This window comes from Anoplopoma fimbria, chromosome 24, assembly GCF_027596085.1.
Source record: "Anoplopoma fimbria isolate UVic2021 breed Golden Eagle Sablefish chromosome 24, Afim_UVic_2022, whole genome shotgun sequence".
Classification (NCBI taxonomy): domain Eukaryota; kingdom Metazoa; phylum Chordata; class Actinopteri; order Perciformes; family Anoplopomatidae; genus Anoplopoma; species Anoplopoma fimbria.
The window spans coordinates 6,358,836-6,374,808 of NC_072472.1; the positions used below are offsets into that span (position 1 = coordinate 6,358,836).

Sequence of the window (15,973 nt, forward strand, 5' to 3'; positions counted from 1 at the left end):
TGCTGGCGTATCGTGATCAAGGACAACATGTTACAGTTTAACTCTAAACCTACAGTCCCGCTCAAAGTCAAATATTACCTCATCAAATGGCTTTTAACTGGTTCATTACCTCCTAATAGAGCAACTAGAGGGACATGACGACAGCAGCAACAATCCACGTTAATGGTCCAGTAACATTCCTTCAGCTAATGGCACTCACCAATACCATTCCTATTATGGCATCACATGCTTTTGGGAAAGTCTTTCATTTGGGCAGAATATTCCTGGTTGGCGCTGCATTCAAGTGTTGTTGTGTCTGTGGTCAAAACACTATACCTCGTGGTTCAGAATGTATTCATATACCGAATGTAAATATCACTTATAATGATTTATTACAAATCCTAAAGTGCTTTTTTGTGTTTTGTACCAATTTATGCAAAAAAGTGAGTTGGAATTCCACATTTGAAGACTTCATCGAAAATTCCCACATGTGCATTTCCACACGTCTCCTACTTGTTGGCCTTTGTCGAAACGTTGCTCAGTGAGAACTAAAAAGCCTAAAACTACGTGCTTTGAGCAGTGATTTCACTTCCATATTCCAGAGTTTCCAGCATGCTTTTTTTTTTTTTTTCTTGCCACCTCTTGCACTATTTCCAAGAAGTGAGGAAAAGGCCACAAAGAGTGATGATGGAGCCCCCCCCCACACACACTCTCTCTCCTCTTCCTCCTTCCTCCTCCTCCTCCTCCTCCTCCTCCTGGCCTCGCCCCTTTCCTCTCCTCTCCACCCCTCATGGGGATGCAGGGGCTCATCAGTATCTCTGGACCAGGCCCGTTTACCCCTGCTGAAGCCTCACACACACACACACACACACACACACACACACACACACACACACACACACACACACACACACACACACATATATATATAAAAGCCTGAAATCGCTTCCAGCTGGCTTTGCGTAAAGCTGGTACCGACTGAGAGCAGAAACAAAGCGGTGCGCTTGCACAATGATTGTGTCCATTGCGCACATTGGCCCGACTCTGCAGTGTTCACACACACAAACCTGCAGCTCTCCTCATTTAAATGACCCCCTAAAAAAAAACCCAAAAACTCTCACTTTCACTCCTTTAAAGCTGATGCATGACCAAAAAGCTGCAGAGAATCTCATCTGCAGATAAACTGAGTTGACAGATGATGGAGATGCGCATCCAAAAAACGTGCACCAAGAACAGAGGAAGCCAAGAGCGCAGCAATGCATTGCATTAAAGAGATGAGAGAGAGAGAGAGAGAGAGAGAGAGAGAGAGAGAGAGAGAGAGAGAGAGAGGCTGCAGGACTCACCAGTCGGTGTCCGAGGTCTCGTCGATGACGTCCTGGTAGGCGGTCAGCAGGTCCAGTCTGTTCTTGCCGAGATTCACAGCCATGTTTCCGTCCCTGCAAGCATCCAGACCGCTGCTGATGGAGAGAGACACGGAGTGAGACTGGAGAGAAGACAGCGAGGAGGAGGAGGAGGAGGAGGAGGAGCAGCAGCAGGAGGAGGAGGAGGAGCAGCAGGAGGAGTGGTGGAGACAAAGAGACGAGCACAAGGTGTCCGAGGGGTCCTAGCGCCGGGGTGTAAACTGGTGGGTCCAACTACTTATGACTTTACAAAAACATAAACTGATGTCAGGTTGACAGAATAAAATAAAATTTAAAAAAAGACCCAAAAACATACATTTTATGTCAGATAAATTCAATTTCAATTGCACAACCAGCTCTGCTCCCAGCAGACCACATGACACATGACAATAAAAACACTGTGCAATAATAGTTAAAATAGTTTTTTTTCTGTCTGTAAATATTATATTTCAGTTATTGTGTTTTTCTACTGTTTTTTATTGCTTATTTATAATACTTGTTTTTTTTTTTTATTTTTTATTTTTTATTTTTCATTTTTTATTTTTATCTTGTCTTTCTTTACTATGTCTCTTGTGTGCACTTTAACTCTATGCTGCTGTAAGCCTGCAAATTTCCCCGCTGCGGGACTAATAAAGGATTATCTTATCTTATCTTATCTTATCTTAAAGTATTTATGTGGATAATGCTTTCACATAGGGGTATAACTACCTAAACATGGAAATAAATATGTCATTTTAGAGCTAAATTTACAGAAAAAGAAACTCAACAGGAATGCACCTAATGATTATGGTTATTATGGATTCATTATTTTGTCTGTATAATGTCAAAAAAATGTGAGGTCTGTATTTAGTTTACAATCCAACAGACAGAGAAAAATCCCAAATCCTCACATCTGAGATGAAAAAGAAAACTCAATTATCAACAATTGTTGCCAATTAATCTTCCAATTATTGCAAGCTCACTTTCAGAGCTACTATAACGTTAGCTTATAGCTGTTGTTAAACTAATGTTTTTAAGCCAATGTTGACTTTGTGGCAGTAAAACGAGAGAATAAGGCCGATGCTGTTATCTAACCAAATAGTTTTAAAGATAATGCAAACTGACCTGTTTCAGGTTAATATTTTACAACAACCATGAAATATGGATGGACCATTCACATTTATCTTTTACTGATACTTAGCCTACTTTGTGTGAGCTAACATTAGTTAGTTTCTAGCAGTAGCACCACTAGATTTCATAACTCAATGTTTGTTGGGACTGTTATCCTCTGTAGTCTCATATCGTAACGTAACAGCTTCAACATTCTCAAGTGGGGTAGGCCTATATATACTGATCTATCTAACAGCTAACCACAGACTTTATTTCAGGCATCTAACTAAAAACCCATTATGTGGGTTCGCATGTGCAGATACATAGTATGTCAAATGCAGTATGCTAAACATATCAGGATGGTGTCATTTTGCAGGATGCAAGCCGGCATGCTTTTCTGGCTTTCTAACCCACAATCCTCTGCCCATTGGATATAGTACAAGAGGGTCAAAGTTCAAGATCCATTATTATGATAAAGTGCTATGTGCGAATTAAACGCATGCCGCATGTAACTGTACATACTTTGTAAGCAGCTGCAGTATAAAAGTATAGAAAAGTATCCAATTTGAAAAGCAGTGATTGATTTTGAGACAAGGGAACTTAAAGTGCAAAAATGCTAACTCATTTTTGGGTTTCAGGGCTCATTCCTTTGCCACAAGGCATAGGACCCAAATGCAGAAAATAACAGTTAAGTGATGTACTGAAATAATAAAGATATATGAGCTTACTGGCGTGGTTCACAAGTCCAAACAGACTGGGAGAGGAAAAAAAGAACCATGAGGCAAATACAAACACGGGTTCAGGTGGTTGGGGAGCAAAGGCCTAAAGAAACATTTTATTTAACAAACAGCAGGTGGAGATGGGCTGGTATAAATACTGTTGGGGGGTAATTGGGGAATGAGAAACAGGTGAGCACATGGATGTGTGAGTCAGGTGACCTAGACTGGTGTGAAAGTCTGAGGGCATCTGGTGGATGGATAACGGCAAGTCCTGGAGAGTTCCTTAGAAATGCATGCAGGCCTGGAGGAAGTGGGCAGAACGGACGGACGGAGAAACGGAGGAAATCCTCCAACATGAACACAATGAGTGAATGAATGAAGTGAAAGAAAACAGCAATTTAGTCTCATCATCAGACTGAGTTTAGTCCAATAGTACAGATAAGTGTTTTCCTGGACCAAGAAATTCTACTCTGAGCACGTTGAGTACTCAGATCGTTTACTTAAGTAAAAGTATTAATACCTAAAGACACCCAATTACAAGTTAAAGTCCTGAAGTCAAAATGTTGCATGTTATGTGAAAGTATTATCAGCAAAATGAACTTCAAGTATGAAAAATAATAGTACAGTAAAGTAAAAGTATGCATTTTGCATAATGGCTCCTTTCACACTGTTATATTATTATCAAATATATTATTCTGCTTTCATCACTAATGAATACATGTAAGAGTATTTTAATGTGTTTCGTCGATGTGGAGTCAATTTCATATCCTTTATATATTGGAGTATTATCAGTGTAGTACTGCATGATTGGTATAGTACTTCATTATTGTGTAAAAAGCAACTAGTAACTAAAAAATAAAGTAACTATAAGTGTGTGGTGGAGTAAAAAGTACATTATGTCACTCTGAGATGTTGTTGAGTGAAAGTACAAGTGTGTAAAAAATTGTACTTCAACACAGTACTTAAGTAAATGTATATATATATTCCACTACTACCCTGAGCAACGTGATATCGATTATCAGAGATCCATACTCATGCAGTAAGAAAATTCATATGCTATATTTGATTATTTCTTTACACCATGAATGAACAGGGATCAGGCTACAATTAAAACTCTTATGTTACTTGTTTCTTCTCTTTCACACAAATTAGGAATCTCTCTCCAGCAGACAGACTCTCCCTTAATGCAGAAATGTATCAGTGTGTCTCCTGTTGCGTTTGTTTCCCTGCAGCCTCTGAGCCGAACAGTACAGCGTGTAGCTTCTGGCTGCAGCTTCAGATCCTCATGATGTCCAAGCAGCGAGCGATTCACAGATGGTGCTGTGCAGGAGGCTGAACATCAGCACTAATGAGTACAAACAGTCACAGATACTAAGTTTACAACACTTTGTATATGTGTGCGTATGACATGAATCTGTAGGGATCATCACAAAGTAGGAAACATCTAAGAGACATTTGCTATTTTTACAATCCTTACCTTGCAAAAAAAGTTAAGTTTGTCCTGAGGGTGGAGTCAGAGGAAAGATTGTGTCACTTGAATAAAAATAGTTCATTCTCAGTGGGGTAGCCTGGTACATAGAAGAAGATATTATCCTCTGTATGGTGGCCATTTCGGGACATTTCAGACTCAGTTTAGCAGGCTATGCTCTTTTTTTGGTAGACTTACATCAACTTTCATCAGTCGAATCTGGATTTTCTCTGCCCCAGTAGAATAAATGCATTTAAGTATATTTTTGAGACACTTGTACTTTAATCGAGTACTTCCATTTTCTGCTGCTTTATACTTCTACTTCACATCTCGGTGACGAAGATTGTACTTTTTACGCCACTACATTATATGATAACTTTAGTTTCTTAGCAGGTTCAGCTTAATAATATAGAATAAAATAAACACTATTATTATGAATTATGATAACACTTTATAGATCCCTTTGTGAAATGCACAAGATACCCAGAAGTATTTAAAGTATTTAAGACGAGCTCCACTTTTACAGGCTGAAACACCCATCCAACACATTAATGCATCAATAATTATAAACAAATGATATAATATCATTCTGAAATGGACCATTCTGCATAATTTAATTTTGGTGCCCAATTATATTTTGATATACTTTTGTACTTTTAAGTAAAACTTATACAGGACTTTTAATGCTAAGTGTTTCTACAAATGTGATTGTGACTTGGTTGACATTTGTACTTATTAAGTTAAAGTTTTATAATAATAAAAGTTAAAATAGTAAATAAACAAAACTTCAGTGACCTGGTGGTCCAATAATTCCACTCAAAGCTCCTTTGTGGTGTTTAAAAGAAAAAAAGACCTCATGGACGATGGACTGAAAATGAGCTTCTTTTCTTCTTGTTTCCTGGAAAAGTTGACATTTAGGAGGTTGTCCGTCCCCCCCCAGTCTGGTGGCGGCAGTGGTCGGTTGCCAGGGTAACCTGCCTTGCCTCACAGGGTTGAACCCCACACGGGCAGCCTCAGTGTTTTTCTCCCAGGCCCGGTTGGCACTGAGCCCACATACCTTCCCCTCCGCTCTCAGAGCTGGAACACTGAGGCCGGAGGAGAATGGAGCAGAGGGGCGGTGACGCTGGTGGGCGCTTTAATTGGCACAAACAGAGACTTAGCACAAGGTGAACCTGCAGAAACTCATTCAGTTTGTGTCATTCATCTGAGTGTATCCACCATGATGTATTCACTGCTTGTATCCATGTTCAGTTTTATCTATTTACATGTGAGGTCACTTCTGCCCTCTTTTATACTTTTACAAAACATCCTTTTCAGTTGAGGTTTTTTTCTGATAAATGAACAGATAATCAGATGAGGAACATAATGTTACTAAAACATATCTGTACTTGTACATTATTTAGGTACTTTGCTTGAGTATTTCCATTTTCTGATACTTTATACATCTGCTTCACTACATTTTAGAGAGAAATATTGTACTTTTTACTAGTGTTTTTGTTAAGTTTTATTAAGTTAGTTACGTAACAGTATATCTAATTATTTAAATTAATCTCTACCTTGACAACATTAAAATGCTACTTACAAAAATGTATCAATAATAATATTCCAACAATATCTTAAGAATATATAACACTCATAAGAAGTACTTTTACTTTTGATATTTTAAGTACATTTTTTTTTTTTTAAAGAAATAATTGTTCCTTAGCAACAACGCTCATAATACATTATTTATTTGTTTAAGTCAAGAGGACGATGAAAATAATTTAATATGAAACTACTAATCAAATGCTACTGGAGTCTAAAGACAACATATACAATACCCTCTATATACTATATAAATACAAATGATTGACTTCACTGCGTAATAAAGCGCATGTAAACTCAAAGGGAAGTTACGAGACACACACACACACACACACACACACACACACACACACACACACACACACACACACACACACACACACACACACACACACACACACACACACACACACACACACACACACCAGCTCCTCCCCCTCCTGTTAAATGGGTTAGTATTAATTAATTCTCTTCACCCTGCAGGTCCTTGTTGTTTCCTGCAGACGCTGTGTTTGTTTTGTTTGTTAGTGTGAATGTGTGTGTGTGTGTGTGTGTGTGTGTGTGTGTGTGTGTGTGTGTGTGTGTGTGTGTGTGTGTGTGTGTGTGTGTGTGTGTGTGTGTTCGGTGGCCTGCAGTTACCATAACTGTTTCCCGGCACTGATTATTCTCGTTCAACACAATCTGGAAAGTTGCCTCAGAAATCCAATTAATAATCAAGAAGATGTCTCCTGTCAGATGGAAGTGAGCGGAGCTTCATTTTCACTCTATTGATCTGCTCAAATCTCCCTTTTGGTACCAGGTCCTTAAATCCTTAAAAAAAGTGCCAGGTATTATCCACAACTTTTGGCTAATGGAAAAGCAGAAACGAGCGGGTGGAGTTGGGTGGAGTTGGTGGAGTTGAGTGGAGCCGTGTCGTACCTTGCAGGGGAAACGCTTCCTTAATGAGCTCCAGCGCTGCAGAGTGAGCTGACACTAAACTGCCTCCTCTTAATGGACCCTCTGGCTGGACAAATTAGTCTGTCAGGGCTGAACGCTGGAGATTACAGCGACTCTGCTCCCGGCTCCAGGGAGGAATAAATAACATTTAGAAAATCTGTGACTTTTAATCCACCAAATGGCCACGAAGAGCAGCCATAAGTCCTTCAGAATTAGGCCAGAGTCTGTGCTGAGTATGAAACAAGAAATTACTTTTAATTTGAAGGCTTTTGAAAGACACTTTTCTGCCAACATGTGTGCTGAGAAAATGGAAGAGCTCCATTCAAATGTAATGACTTATAATTACCAACCTGAAGACGTCTAGGTTTTGAGTTTTTCTCTTCTGTTACTCACAGAAATAGTAGTGAACACTCTGTGGAAGCTAACAGGGATCCAAATGAAAAATAACGTATATGTATAGTGGCCGAGAGAGCTCAACACATCCTTCTTTCTTGTCAAAACATGATGCCTACGTTACCCACAATGCAACTCCATTGCAGACAATTCAGATGAGGGATGAGGCCTAAGCTCACGTCTTTCTAACTCTTTTTTTACTATTAATACCTTTTAATTAACATTTAAAATAATGAATGAGACATTCTAAAATGTTTCTCTTTCAGTTCCTCCTCCGCGTGAAGAACATTAGAAGCTTAACTGTCGAGGAATTAAACATCTGTGCTTCAAGCTTTTCATTTTTATTTTATTTACATTTGAACAACTTGTTTATTTGGGAGGACTGTCTTTTGGCATCTGTTTACGTTCAGGTGATAAAGTCCTTTAGTGGTTGCGTTACTTGTGATGGGATCAAAGGTCAGGTGACGTCTTTATACAGAAAGGTGACAGAATCCGTAAAGGATGGGTCAACTAAACGTCAGAATCTTAACTTGAGAGACTGCTGTTTGTTTCCTGTTCCCAACTGAAAGCCAACCTTTTATTTATTTATCTAAGTATCTATCTTATTGATGGATTGTGACTTCAGATCAGAAAAAAACACTTTCATATGTAATTCTAGAGGTGTTTTATTGTTTAAATTTGAGTTATTTGTAGTTGGGACAATGGGAGGCAGACAAAAGGCTTTAAACTCGTGTTGCTTTCACTGCCTCTTACTGCTCGCTCTTTGTTCTACAGACCCATTCTGCTCCTCCGTGGCAGAGGGGTATTGATTGATTTTATTGATCAGCTTCTATTCTGGGATGTTTCTAAATAAGGAGGCAGACAGGTGGACAGATGGAAAGCAAACAAAGACAAGGAAAAAGAAAAAGGCTCATTTACCATCTGCCATCGTCCTCTGTCTTATAGCCATCACAGTTTCTTTTTGTTTCAGATTGATTTCTCTTCTTGATCCATTCTCAGCAATAAATCGATGGACGACAGATCAAATAAAAGCTCCAACATTTGAATTCTCTCTTTCTAAGCTCATGTCCTCAGAGATGGTCTCAGAGTTAAGCCTGGTTTAGCAGAAGAGGCTCATCTACACACACTGCTCGGTCTGATTCTGTCTGAGTGAAAGGAAACAATAACTCGATGCGGATCGTGAAAATTTAGAGATTTTATGCTCCGAATGTTTCCTCAAAGAGCGGTGGGAGTTATGGACGGATGTGGAGAGGAAAACAGATTAGAGAAATAAAAACTCTGTAGGGGTGAAACAAACCGAGGATTGATGCCGTGGATGTCGAGCTGTAAATCTCTCTCAGTGAATCGTGTGACAGAGCGGATCTGGTTTGGTTTGTGAAGGTCTCTGTGGTCTTAAAACCTGAAGAACTGCTGGACCAGTGGCTGCTTTTATGACCTCAATATAATAAAAAATAATGATGATGATATTTATTATTATAACCAACAATAATAAAAAGCTAATAGAAAACATTAAAGCTCTCCTCCACATTTAAGAAATATAATATTTTGCGAATGAATGGACAAATATAACATATTATTGAAGACAATGATACATTTAAAGGTGCTAAATTTGATAATCAGAGCAGAGGGATTGCCTCCACACGGCTTTTTTTTTGTATAAGGTTTAACACAAAAAAAATCACTTAAATGCTTAAAATAGCATCCAATTCTTCTCCATTATTTAAAAAAAAAAATCCAGAATATTCTAATATTATGCATTATAAATGTTTGACGCATGTTTGGATGCAAGATGTCTTCTACTTCACTGAAACGTCTCTGCAGGTTTCATACTTGACTCTGATTGGCTCAAAACTAGTTGAGTCCAGATGTTAAACTAAGATTTAAGGTGGGCTCTACTTTTAACCACCAGCTTTCCTTACTTTGATGATGAAGGTCATCTAACCTTAACAAATTATTTATTCGTAAGCAAACTCGGCATTTCCTTAAACGTAACCAAACCTTTACCTCAATATTGTCGCATTAGAAAACAGATTTACAGATTTTTTTGTCTCTTTGCTGCTGTAAAGCTTCACAGTATTAGAGGTCTGTCTATATATGTGTATTTTATTCAGCTCTCAGACAAAGAAGAGAGGCTTCAAAAGAGAATATTTATGAGTCTCAGAGGGTTAAAAGTCTGTCGGGCTGTGCAGGAAAAACACAACTCACATACCAAACCAGTGAGACAGAGCCCCGTGCTGGTTCTGTAATCCACAAAACAGAAACCGGACCAGAGACGGAGAGAGACACCGAATGACATGAAATACTGAACCTAACTAAAACAAACGAGGTTAAAAGTATGTAGCCACATCCGTGTCCTTCATCAAACTCCAGAAAACTCAACTAATATATATTTTTATCTGTTTCAAGGTATTTTGTTTAGTCCTGAGATGATGTGTCTTAGTATGCAAAATCATATAATATATAATAAACAAAGATACATACCTGATTTTGCAGCAGAACCCAGTTGTGAACACAACATTTACATCTCATCTCCTTTTAAGGTGATATTTTAACCTTGTTTACACATTCAGCAGCTACAGAGCATCATGATTCATTAGGAGTCGTTGTGTTTGTGTCCCCTGATGAATGTAAGTCCAATAATTCTCTTTCTTTTAGCTCCATGTTTGGTCTCCACCCACTCCTGAGGGAAATATCTGTCTCTTTAGCAGCTAAATCCTCCGCAATGTTCACCAGCTAGTCTCTAAATGTGTCTGTCTGCTGTTTGTTGCTGAGCAGGAATACAGTGGGGCTATTTTTGTGCATCTTTTCGAACAAATCTACAATCTACAAATAAACAATTAAACTCACAATAAAGCCCTGTAAAGCAGAGATGAGCTACAGCTGATCGTTCTCTGGAGGTGCAGACAGCTAACATATTGTCATTTTATAGTTTTAGTATTGAAAAATAAACACAGATGCTTTAATTATTTCTACACATCGTTTCCTTCGTATTTTATTTAAAAAACGTATCTGTGCTTCTTTTATATCCCGTCTTTATGCCTCTGCCTTGTTGTTGAAGGGTGCTACACAAATAAACTCGCCTTATTGATCCAGTCCTGCTAATTATGGGTCCACACAAAAACACACACGCACACGCACACAGTGTAGGTAACAATGTGTTCCTGCTGCAGACTGAGGAATGTGTTCATTTCCTCTTTGGTGTGAATGTTTACACACTGGACTTTTTTTTAAAACACACTGAGAATAAAAGTCCTGGAGGGAAGGAATGTAGTGTGTATGTGTGTATATGTGTGTATGTGTGTGTGTGTGTGTGTGTGTGTGTGTGTGTGTGTGTTTGAGAAAACATAAAAGCTTGACAGTGATATGTTTTTGAGACGTCTGGTGATAAAGAATGTGTTTACCTCAGCTGCCTTTTTTTTGGTTTAACAGATTTTCTTTTTCTATTTTAAATTGTTATTATTTTTAGCAATAGTTCATCACTCTCTTATTGAAACGGAGCCCCAAATATTTTAACTTAATTTCAATTCATACATGGGAACCTTGCATTTTGGAGACCACAAGTGTATTTGGGGTTGATGCTGGGATAAACCCTCCAAAATAAAAGCTCAAAGCTGAGAGTAGTGCATCGTCATCTTTTCATTTTGAACAGATCTCTGCCTCCATCTTGTGTTCTTTTAAGGAATCACAGCTTTAGTCCAACTGTGAGATTATTTCAGGTATTTAATACATTTATAATCAATAATCTCATACCTATCTAATAATGAACAATGACTTTTAAATATATTATAACTTAATTCTTGTAATATTACTTTTTCATTAAATAAAAACGTCTCAGAATATTGTGACTTTTGTAAAAATTCTGACTTGTCTTTTGCAATTAAATGAAAAAAAAAATCTTGATACGTTACCAATCCTCACAAAATTACAACTTTTAAAATTAAACCTTTATTCTCATATTACAACTACTCGTACAATTATGCCTCAAAATTACGTTTTCTTGACTTTTATTTTAGAATCCTAATCTCATATTCATTTTATGACTTTTATTTACAAATTCAAGTCAAACTTTTCCTTTAAAATTAAAACTTCTTTCTAAAATAAAGACTTTATTCTCTCAATGTTACGACATTTATACTTTTTCTTTAAAAATACGTTTTAAAAGTGCTACTATCTCTTAAAAAAAGACATTTCTCATAATCTTAAGATTTTTTTATACAATTAAAAAGTTTCTACTTGATTTTCTAAATCTGCCATGACAACAGACCATGAAAATTAAAGTAATGAACCCAACTTTTTTTAGCAAGATACTTACAAAAAAAACAAAACACTCAGGATTTATTAACGGATTACTTTTATTATAAATATACAGTGTTAAAATGGAATGGTACCTGACACTGCCAGCCGTTTACCGCTTATAGAAACTAAAATATGGAACTGGAGTTTGTGCTGCAGATCTGCAATCATCAAATCACACATAAGCAGGAACACAGAGCGTCAATAGACGGAGTCAAAGTCAGACGCCTCAGCAGACAGTTGAGGTGCACACGGGCAGGTGACTGATTATCCCAAAAAGCGTCCATTCTCTTCAAAAGTTCAACACAGTTTGTAAAGAAAAAACATGTCACTGACTCTTTAAAGTTCATCTTTTGTTTCAAGGAAGAAAAAAAACCCAGAAAAAAATGAGAGGAAATGGTGTCAAGTGATAAAACTGAGATCACAAGAAGATGTGACTGAAACATTCATTGGTACTGAACATCCAACAGTTTATAAAAAAAGGTGCCACATGCAGCGTTTTTAACATCAACTTATCACTTTAATTTTAGCGCTGATGGTTTCCCAAATTTAGACTACATTTCCCATGAACCCTTCTGCTGCCTCTACATCTCACTTAATATATTGTAAGAGATTTCCATCAGGTTTTCATTGAGATTAAATAGCTCAACTCAATTTGTAGATCCAATTTTTATTAATCACAAAAAAAGTAATTTTTAAGCAATTTTTTTTTTTAAGATTAGATATTTGCTTTATAAAAATAAACTGGATATCTTTGGGTTTGGGAACATTTGCCGGACAAAACAAGACATTTAAAGAGAGCACTTTGATCCGTAAGATGGACATTTTCCCCATTTTATCATGTTTTAAAGATTAAACAATTAATTGAAAATGAATTTCTTTTTGTAATTCTTTTGCGCAAAAATGTCAAATTCACTGGTTTGGAGTGAAGAAATCTTGACTTCTTTCTCAATACTAAACTTTTTAAAGACTGAACAATTAAATGTTAAATCAACAAAATTACTTGTCATTCCACAGTTTGTTTTTATGACAACGTTACTCTTCTTTTAATGTCTGCTTGTTTCCCGTAGAGACAGACAGTTCCCTCTTCCTGTTATGTAATCATTCCCAGATGTTTAAAATGTCACATGTGGCACCTTTAATTTGATCATTTATCTTCATGAATGTTGCTCACCGGATGCATCACATCACTGAGCGCCCTGATGGCCACTAGGTGTCGAGTCCTGTAGGTCCAGTTTTGCTCCAGCAGACGCTGCGGAGCCGAGCGAGCGTCCTGCTGTGGCTGTTTTAACGAGATAAAACTCACCCTCGTGCTTTAAAACAAGGGAAAACATCACACGACAACAGGAGCCGTTGTTCAAGTCAATGGCATGAAGGCTGACGAGCAAATGTAACGTTCATTTGCTTTCAAACATCAATGCCAATGTTCACGTTTTAAGTATCAGGCACTTCATTTCTTAAGTACTTTGACATAAATGAGCAGTGCCGTTCAAGACCGATGCTGAAGTAGTGTGCAAAACACTGGATATAACAAATCTGTTTGAACATGCATAACAAAATGTAAACATTTAAATCTTTAACATTAGCAAAAGAAAGGGAAAAAAGAAAGTATACCTAAAGAAACCTTTACAAACTTAAGCTTAAATAACCAAAGAAGAAGAAAAACTATCGACTCTCATACTGGTTTCACTCTAAACTAGAAGATCTCCACTTTGAATGAGACACCAGGCGTTGGTGGCATGTTGTCATTAACATAAAAAATGTACATGAAGGGACAAAAGTTTAAACTAACTAAGGCAACAAAATGTTCAAGAGAGTCGAACTGAGACATAAAAGCTGGTCCTGTGGAGCTGTGGTTTCACTGGGAAGCTCCCAGTGTATGTGAGAGTTAAACATGAAATCAACGAGTTTGTACAAAGTGTCGTCTAAAAGAAAAAGGTGTAAACGCCACACTCGCAGGGCGAAAGGCCTGCCGCTACATAGCGGAGGTGGAGATGAAACGTTGAAATGTGGAGAACGGAGTTCACTTTCAGACTGTTTGTCAAAAAGATATTCAAGGTGTTGCACTCGGTTATTCACACAAAACAAGTGGCAGAAGTAATTATATGGAGAATATGTTCAAGCCAGTTTTCAGAAGGTTACAAATATTGTCAGGGAGAGCCCTGTGGTTGTTTTAGGATAGCTGGACTGTGCTGGCAAATTGTCCCAGTGGTCACTTGAGGCACTGCAATGGAGAAAAAAAATCCCCTGTAGCTCAAAAAGACATTAATTAAGTTAAACCTTGACAGGACTTAAGATTTTATATTTATTAAACTTTCCTTGGGATTAATAAAGCCATCTAATGACTAAAGACTATGTGCCAGCTGGGGTTTAAAGAGTTTAAGCGTTTACAAAACCATAATTGCAAGAGCAACTCTGTCAGGAATGCATTAAACATTGTGCTTACTGTAAGCTACAAACGTTAGCATGTCTGGCTAACTAGCTTACTACTGTACCTACAGAAGTAAGCTAACCCAGCGTTGTTTCCAAGGCCAAGAAGAATTTCATCAGCCAGCTAGAATATTTCTCATTTTTATGACAGCGTGTCCATTGTGAAGGAGCCAGTTCTAAATGGACAGGCGTGGCAACAGTTACTCAAGGAGTTTGGGGACAATTTTGATGGTGGAAAAATGTCAAAAAACCTCTTTTTGCAGCCGAGGAAGGGTTTGTACGGAGGTGTGAAAGTAGATGAAGTTTGACCTGAAGCACTTCTCATCCGTCACTTTTCTAACATACAACCGAGTGCAGTAAAAGCATGTGCCGTCCTCCCCATTTTAACGGATTCAGTGCCAAGACACACAAAAGACATCCAGTTCTAAAAAGAAAAAGGAAACTTCTTCTTTGCTGGTGGTACGTTTTCACCCAACCATCGAGCGTGAAAGCTCGGCGCGGATACAAACACTTATCTTTAGCCGTGGATGTACAAACTGATTTCTTTAAAGCACGCTGAGGCCTTTTACTGCAGGGCAGCACTGCACAACAGACACATCGCCTTAATAAATAAAGGTTTACAGACGGGATGAAACAGAGCGAGACACAGTATTCATTTATCCTGCTGTAAGAATATTAGACTTATTGAGAGATATATATATATATATCAACTCTTATGCATTGATGATTGTTTTCAAGAAATAATCACAGATAAGAAGTATTGTATATTCTTCTTGTAGTATAAAATAATGTCCTGAAATATTAATGAGAACTCTATCTTCAACGTTATGATAAAGATATAGAAAGGTCATGGAGGTCAGGTGATTTCTGATGGAGTTACATGTGCTTTGGCCCAGCTATGATCTACTGAGTGTACATTTCTCTACTCATGCATTCATTCACAAACAATTCATCTCCGTCTCACACAAAGCCAACAGTCCGACAAATCAGAATACAACTGCAAATATTTTCATTGCAAGTCATGTTATCTTTTAATTTAGTTCTTTAAAAATATTTCCTTAAATCTCTCTGGACAAATAAATCTGCTGTGAGACATTTTAAACTTGTTTCAAAAAGCAGGGAAATAGCTGTTTGAGAACAAAGTCAATATCTAATGACTTGCTGAGATGAAAAGAATTTGCAGCTCTAACCGTAAAAAAAAAAAAAGAAAAAAAAGAAAACTACAACACTGTGGCTACATAACTAAAAGATAAACAGCACCAGTTAAGTTCGGTGTCGTAGTTGATTCCACTACTAAAATAACAAAAAAACGTTGGCAGAAAGAAAAAAAAAAAGAAAAAACATGGCAAATATAAATATGGAAAATCAAATGAAGCACGGTGGTACAGTAGGTGTGCAAATCTGAAACCAACACAGACCAAGTGGAAGGGAAAGGCTGTAGTTAAAGTGATACCTTGACGTTTTCAGTTTTTTTTCAGCTACACAGGGTTTTTCTCACAATATGGTGTCGGCGTTTTTTTCGTTGGCACTTTAGATGAAGAGGAGGAAGAAGTCGGGAGGAGCAGTGGATTGGTTTAAAGTGGGAAACGGTTAACACGTTCTTTGGTGAATGCTTATGGTTTGATGGATCTCAAGCAACGGCTGTTTTTTTTGCTTTCTTGCCCAGATTTAGATGAGAAGAT

The 15,973-nt window shown here is 37.6% G+C and overlaps 1 protein-coding gene across 3 annotated transcripts in view; it reads right to left on the minus strand.

Annotated features, from left to right (window-relative positions):
- The window catches only part of dbn1 (drebrin 1), a 101,182-nt gene extending 97,888 nt beyond the window's left edge, over window positions 1-3,294 (minus strand). For 2 of the 3 annotated variants that reach the window (XM_054625622.1, XM_054625620.1), the window contains exons 1-2: window positions 3,197-3,294; window positions 1,323-1,436 (exon numbers count right to left, since the gene is read on the minus strand). In XM_054625622.1, the coding sequence (XP_054481597.1) occupies window positions 1,323-1,436; window positions 3,197-3,246 (164 nt within the window). In that variant the 5' untranslated portion in view covers window positions 3,247-3,294. The remainder of the gene's footprint in view (window positions 1-1,322; window positions 1,437-3,196) is intronic. The other variant, XM_054625621.1, reaches the window with a different exon arrangement.
- Between the last annotated feature and the right edge of the window lie 12,679 nt (window positions 3,295-15,973).